The following is a 7,530-nucleotide window of genomic DNA, read 5'->3' as shown; positions in this document are numbered from 1 at the left end:
CTGATGAAAAGTGTACAGTAGAACCTGGACTACCAAATGATGAGCTGGAGCCAGTTTCTAGACAGATGTTTAGAAGAATAAATGTGTAAGGAGGAGGATTTTACACAGGGAACTAGATCTCTACTTCTAGAAGCAAGCATCTGTAGGACAAAAATCTTTAGAAGGATTCTGCTGGAATGGACTGTCTTGGACAAGGTGGTTGATCTTTCCTCCCATTTTCGAGGGTCTGCAGGGCTCCATAGGAGGGACCATGCTTTTGCACCAGCCCTGACCTCAGCCAGCTACTTTCCATTCCCAGCCTCAGCTCAGTTGCACGTACCCAGTCAAGAGATGTGAGACATCCTCTCTCACTCTCCCTCCATCCTAAGCTATAATGAATTTTCCCAGAGTGAATGTTGTTCATTTCCACTGTGCTCCTCCTTCTCCATTACACCTCTACTCTGCCCAAATTGCACAGTGGCATCCAGGGCCTGAAGGAATGCAGGTGGGTGGATGAAGATGCTTAAGATATCTTCCTTTCTTAAGGGTGACACACAGAATCGTATCAAGAACATTATCCAAAATGCATATTTTGAAGTGTCCCAAAACGTTCATTTTCCTTGGCAGGGATTGCACCAGATTTTCTTTGCAGATTGCCTCAGTTCTTATAGGACCATGAGAAACATTAAAGACTGCAGTTAGGCTGTAGATGATAGCTTCTGCAAATGCTGAAAATTCTCTCGGGGACAACCTAATGAAAACTTGCAAAGAAGCCAACAGCTCACGCCTGTTATCTTGAGTGTCTAGCCTAAGACAATGGCATGAGAAGGCCCTTTAGAAGGCCGAGTTGACTACACAGTTTCCCCAATTCTGTTTTGGCAGCGATCAGCAATGCATCATTCTACTAAAGAAGCTAAAAAAGAAAAAAAATATTTCAGACATTTCAGATCATATTCTGCTGATAAATACTATGATCCTGGTGAGGGGAGAAATTAATCCCATGAGTTGAACTGAAAAAAATCCAAATGCTGAAGTGAGAGAGTTGGCAAAGGGGTGGAGCTTTTTATTATCCAAAGGTGCTCTTTGACTGGCAAATACTGTGAGAAAAACACTCTTTGCTGGATCCCAGGCTACAGCATTCACATTTCTAGAGCTTGGCGCTACTAAGAATCTTCAGAGAAACTAAAACACATTTTTCTGTCTATTTTTCACTAACATTGCCATAACTCTTCCTTTTGGTTAAAAAAAAAAATAAAAAAAATTAAAACATAATGTTTTTCTTGCAAGCAGTTATCAAACATCTTCAGTGTGGAGACAGAACAAAATGCTTAGGTAAACTCCATTTGTTCTATCCACGGACATCATTTACCAGAAGCAATATGCAAAATGAAGGATAAAGATATGTGTTAATTTCCAGTGGGTGCATTAAAATAGTAAATTTTTAAATCTGCTTTTTAAAACAACGTGCAGAACCAGCAAACTCTGTTTTGCTTTTCTTCCACGCAGAGCAGGCAATCATCATTAGAAATTGGCCAAGCCGTATTTTAGGATACAAAACACTCCAAGAACTAATGTCAGCAGGGCTGATGATTGGGGATATTAAAGAAATAAAGCCTGGGAAAACTCATTTGTTATACACACTTCAAAAGAGGAACCAATGAAGAGGCGATAAGCAAATAATAAAACAACTGACAGGAAGATTAGCATTAGACTTTGGATTTGACCAGTAAAGAAAAAGTAGAGATGTTATAAAGACATTGATTATTGAAGAAGGTGGAGAACATCATAAAGATGGAACATTGCTTTTATTAACCAAAACTCTTCAGAGAGAAAAAAAACCCAGCAGCCAGAATGGGATATACATGGATGACAAGTGACAAAGGGTTACTGGCAGCGGACGTGGGGGAGAAAGGCATCCCAGCCCAAGGTCGGTACTTTTCCCTGTCTACATTCCATCGTGTGATGGTGGGCTGCACCGCACTGACATTTCTGAATGCAAAACCATGTCTCGAAGGTTCTCCCAAGTGAGAAGTCGCAGTTCAAATTGTCTTTTTTCCATACTGGTATTTTCCTGAGATTCAGAAGACTATAACACTTCAACGTGGTCAAGTCCAGCCCTCTTCAATGGAAGACCTGCACCATAAGTAGGCAGTTCTTCAAATCTCCCATTAATGGTGCTTTCACACATCACATTTAAAGGCAATCGAGGAGAGCTCTCATCTTGGCAGGCAGCTGGCGAGTGCATCGGGCCTTGGTACGGTCACAAAGTTCATGGTGCAGTGCAATAGTGGACAGATCTTTTCATGATCCTTCAACACTTGACTCAAATGTTTCATTTCATCTGTTAGCTTTCCGATTTCTCTTTTCAGGGAGGTATTTTCTTGCTCAAGAGACTCATATTCCTGGAAGGAGAAAGAAAAAAAAAAAGCCTACTCATAGTCAAAACATTCCTTTCAGTGCTTCCACCTTGAGTATATTCATGTAACTGTAGAAAAACTGCGTGGTTTCTTATTACAATGTGCAAAATGCTAAGGAAAGACAGACACAGCCTGGGTGCTGGAACAGGGCAAGTGCTCTACAACCTGTGCCCTGACCACGCTGCGATTCCTTTCGTGGCCCTGAAGACCGGGAGGTGCCGCTGGCCCTCGGGGGTCCCCTGCAGCCCAGCTGGCTTCATCCCAGCGGTGGCCTCTTCCAGCCCTGGGCCGCCTCTGCTGGGAAGGGCTGAGCAGGGCAGCTCTGCACTGTCAGAGCAGAGAAAATGAAAGCACCGAGCGCAGGTAGGTTCCGGGAAAACCCGGTGCCTGGCATTGCCGGTGAGGAAAGGGCAGCCCCGGGCCAGTGCAGGGAAAGGCTGTTTACCCAAGTGCTGGCTGAGTCGCACACCTAGCACAGCACGCCCGGTGCCAGCCACTCTCCTCCAGCCCAGCCGGGGCTTGTAGCCACCTGCTCAGATGCCCGGGAACTTGAGCAGGAGGAGGGGAGCGTCAGGCCAGCTTGTTCCCAGCCCCGCTTTGTCACCAGAAGGCCTGACCACTGCCTTGGTTATCCCTGACCCAGCCTGCTTTTGAGCCAAGGCTTCTCTGGCAATGAATAAACTGCTGTTAACTGCAGGGGAGTTTTGAGATGCTCTGCAGCATACATCTATGACAGATGTGACACTCGCATGTCACATTTTCTGATAACTGCATGTTTCAAGTGTCCCTGCTGTCAAGACTTCTCATCCCAAAGAGAAGAGAGCTAGAGGTTCAGAGCCAGCCCACGGAAAACCTGCAGGTGCCTGCACCTCGCTGCTGGCCTAGGGCTCAACACTCACCCACTCAATCTCACCTCCCTGGGAAAGCTTCAGAGCAAACTTCAAAGCCTACACATGCCTTAAAAGGTCTGTTTATCAGGCAGCAGGGAGAGCCTCTCATGCAATGCTCCTCTGGGCAGCCTGGCACTGCCTTTGCTGCCAAAGTTTGGATCCCCTTGCCCTCCCTCACACCCTCCCACCACCTCTCACCCACCGACTAAAACGGGCACGGTCCTCCTAACACATTATTGTAGCCAAACTCCAGCCAAGTTGTCCATCCCTGACTCTGGCTCTGCTCACCTCTTGTTGCCCCAAACCCCATGGGGTTGGATTTTGGAGTAAGTGTTACTCTCCCATTGCTCTGTCCCATTTTCAGGGACGAGACTATCAAATTGTTCTTGCTAAGAATTAATGCCTATTCAGCCAGATCTGCCTGCACCTGGGAAAACCTGCATGCCCAAGAATGAAGACTCCCAGCACCAGGAAGATCCTCAAGACCAGGAGGAACATCAGAGAAGCTGCAGGATGGCACAGGGCCCAGAAATTATTCCAGAAAAGCCAGTGGTTACCCCTTTCCAGAAGTACCCTGCACCTGGCTTTCTCAGGCGCTGACTCAGAGGAGACCTGGGAAAAACCAAACCCAAAACTCCCCACACTGTCCCTCTTGGCCTCTACTGACTGTTGGCAGATCCTTCCACACTGAGAAAGAGAAGAGCCTGGGCTGAGCTTCCAGAGCTGAACAACTGACTCAGCCACAATTGCAGCAGCAGAACTAACACTTACCCCGAGAGCCCTGGCTGCAACAAAAGCACTGTTGTGTGAGGTAACATCCAAAACCAGAGAAAGGGGATTCCTGTCCTCCAGCGTTTGCACTGGGGACACGAGAAAACTACACCACATTGTGATATTGAGAAGTATTAAGAGTTTCTGGAAGAATCAGTTACTTTCATGGTTTTTTGGAAACACCCACTGTTATTTATCAGAGCATACAAGTATAACAGCTAACTGAATCAAGCTCTCACGCTTGGAGGTTTTGAAGTTCCTAAGAAGCCTTTTCAACTGGGTATTTCTGTCTCACACCACAGTTTTAGAACTGACTTAAGTCAGTACTGCCACTAAGCAGCATGGTCCCCTCATCCTCCATCGCCTTCTCCCTGGTGAGGCGGCAAGCATTCATCCACTGCCATAGCAAACGGGACAAGCTTAACACTAATCCAGAAGAAAATGGGTTTGGTTTAGCCCAGAGGATCCAGTTCACTGGAACAGCAAAAGAGGAGGGTGAGGCAAGGGCAGGACCACGTCTCTCCCTGGCAGCGTCACCGATGGCAGAGCTGCACCGTCCGACCTGAGCATTGGTGCCCGGGAGTTCCCGACCAGGCACCCCACTGCACGCGTGGCTCTGCCTCACACCCACAGCTCTCTGAGCTGGATGAGCATGAAGACTGGCCCACGCCTGCTTCAGAAGTCCCATTTATTGTAAAGTCCCGCGCTCGGTTCCCGAGCCGTGCCTGCAAAACATCAAGTACCCATTCACCTCGTGAAGTTTATCTGCTTTCTGAGTTTGCTTCTTCCGGCTCCTCTGTGCAGCAACTCGATTTTTTTCCCTCCTCCTTACCTTCCTGTCATCTTCTTCATGGCTCTGGAAGACATAAGCCAGAAACATCTCGCTGGTTTTTGAGGCGCGCGGAGGCTCCCCAGGTCAGGCGCGCGAGGGCCGCTGAACGGGAGCGCGTACTCCCGCTTCGACAGCGCCTAACCCCGGCCTCCCGCAGGGCGCACGGTGCCGGCAAAGGCCGGCGCGGCCCCCGGCCCCGCTGCGCGGCTGGGGCCGGCGGCGGAGGGCTGGCGGCCGGCAGAGGTGCCCGGGTGGTGCCGCCCGTGGGGGCACCCCCGCCGCCCGCGGCGGGGACCCGCGCTCCCGCCGGGCAGCGCTGCGCACCTGTCTCGCCCCAGCGCCAGCGAGGAGCGGGAGGCGGGGGCGGCGGGGAGGGCCGCCGGGCTCCCGCTGCGCCCGCCGCCGGCGGAGCAGCCCCGCCGCCCTCCCCGCCGCGGGCCGGCGGCGCTCCCGGCTGCGGGCGGCGGGGGGAAAGCCGCTGACCGCGCCGTGCGGCCGGCGGCGGGGAGCGTTGCCCGCACCGCCGGCGCTTCGCCCGCTCCCCTACCTGGCAGAGCCGGCGCCGCAGCCGCCTCCCGGGAAGGGAAGGGCCGATGCCGGGGGGAGCGGGCACCCCCGGCACGGCGCTGCCCGGCGTGACTCAGCCCCATGTGCCCGCCAGCCCGCCCTCAGCGCCGAGCCCCTCCGCCCTGCCCCTACCTGCTGGCTGCCCTCGGCCGCCCCGCTCCGAGGCAGCGCGCTGCCCCCCGCCGCCGCCGGGACGGCGCACGACATCCCGCCGCCTGCGGAGCCGCCCCGGGGCGCCGCGCTCGGCGCCGCTGGGCTCCCCCGGCCCGCGGGGGCTGGCAAGGGAGGGCAGGGCAGGGCAGGGCGGGCCGGGGCGGGGCGGGGGACGGACCGACCGCCCCGGCACCTGGCACCCCCCGGCCCCGGGGCGGAGCTGCCGTCCCGCCGCGGGAGCCGCCCCGCCGCCCGCATGGCCGTCACATGGCGCCCGCCGGCAGCCGCGCCGCGCCCGGGGATCCGGCAGCCCCCGGGGAACCGGCAGCCCCCGGGACCGCCCGCACCTCCCGGCCGGCCGGCAAGGGTGCCCGTCCCCCGGGACCGCGGGGTCTGCGCAGCCCCCGGGAGCCGGGGGAAAGCCCGCACCCCCGGGGCACGGCGCTGCCGGGCAGGAGCTGCCTGAAAATCCCCCGGAGAGCCCCGGCCCCGGGGGCCGGCTGGACCCGGCGCCCCTCCGGGCGGCCCGGCTCGCCCTTTCGCCGGCAGAGCCAGCCGCCCCGCCGCTTCCCTCCGCCCCGAACCCCGGGCCAGCGGCAGGGCGGGCAGGCCGGGCTGCCCCGGGAGCCGTCCCGGCCCTCCCGCCGCGGGCCCGCCCGGCGCTGGGGGCCGCCTCACCCCCGGCCCCGGCCCGCCGCGCCTCGGCGACATCGGCTCTCCACAGCGGCGTGAGCTCCCGCGGAGCGACGGCCGGCTCGGCCGGCGTTCATGGGCGAGAGGACACGGCATCGGGGCTGGGATAAGGCGGTTTTCACTTTCGCTACTCGCCCTCTTCCTTTAAATAATAAGGAAATGCCACAGGCTTCTTGTAAAGGCGAAGCCAGACAAGGACTGCTGAAAACGCAGTCGCTGCAGACAAAAATCTCTCTGTTCGACTGTTCCGTCGAGAGTATTTTAACAGCCTGAACAATGTTTCTTTCACCCCTCCGAGCACTTTTCTTGCATTTTAATTGAACCCTTATCTTGGCCCTCCTCTCTGAAGGAAGGGAAGGTGTTTGCACCGCCAGGTACTGCCACAACATCCTTGCCCTACCGTAGATGCATCTGTGTACGGTAACTACTGTGCGCTCCTGGCTGTGCTCAGCCCACGGGGACAAACGCTTGGCCGTGCTAGGAGGGTTACGTGCCCCCAAGCTGCAGGGCAGTCAGTCATAAAGCCCCAGGTATCTTAATAAATCGGATACTTCCCGATTTTTCTAGTTTCCCCAGAAGTTTGAGTCATCCAGCTTAGATGAAGATGAGGTTACAAAGTGTGCAAACTGAGTACATATCCTTTCAGGAAGATCTGGCTAACAGTTCATGCTGAAGGTGAAAGAGCCGCGCTGCCTGGGAGTCCGAGAGTCAAACCGAAGTCAAACCGAAGTCTGTGCTCCGCCACCGGTTTCCTGGTAGGCTCCGGGACCAGCAGCATTACTGAAAATCCTGAGCAGGACTTCCCCGCTGGGAAGCACTTCTCCCCAGCTGTGCCACCTCAAAGCAGCACGTGTGACCCTCCTCCAGCCTACCCACACCTTTCCTTTTGTGCTTTCTCAGAGCTCCTCCGACCGCGGAGGACTGAGTACCTGTGAGCCTTCCCCACCCTAACGGCCACGGGGACCCCCAACCTGGATGGGCACCCTCGCCAAAGTCCCCTGACCTCACCTGCGTCCCCAGACTGTGCTGGGTCTCCCAAGCATCTGACAAGATGTTCCCAGCCCCCTGGTTTCTTTAAAAGCAGTCTTGCTTCTCCCTTCCTCCGTCATCCAACGTGCCGACACCAGGATGCTCACCAAGGGGGTGCCCACGGCGGCGGCAGAAGGTGCGGGCTCAGTGTCGTTCTCCAGCCGAGGAGATCCAAACCAACATCTCCTGGAAGGCAGCC

The 7,530-nt window shown here is 55.3% G+C and overlaps 1 protein-coding gene across 1 annotated transcript; it reads right to left on the bottom strand.

The window, feature by feature from the left end:
• Positions 1-2,089: 2,089 nt before the first annotated feature.
• BATF3 (basic leucine zipper ATF-like transcription factor 3) lies at positions 2,090-5,663 on the bottom strand (the record flags this gene model as incomplete). Its single annotated transcript, XM_082307952.1, has 3 exons — positions 2,090-2,381; positions 4,809-4,913; positions 5,589-5,663. The coding sequence occupies 3 exons, from the start codon at positions 5,661-5,663 to the stop codon at positions 2,196-2,198; spliced, it is 366 nt and encodes a 121-aa protein (XP_082164078.1). The 3' UTR covers positions 2,090-2,195.
• Positions 5,664-7,530: the final 1,867 nt, after the last annotated feature.

The sequence above is a fragment of the Platalea leucorodia genome, assembly GCF_965183815.1.
Source record: "Platalea leucorodia genome assembly, chromosome: 3".
Lineage (NCBI taxonomy): Eukaryota > Metazoa > Chordata > Aves > Pelecaniformes > Threskiornithidae > Platalea > Platalea leucorodia.
This window is presented reverse-complemented; position numbering and strand designations above follow the sequence as displayed.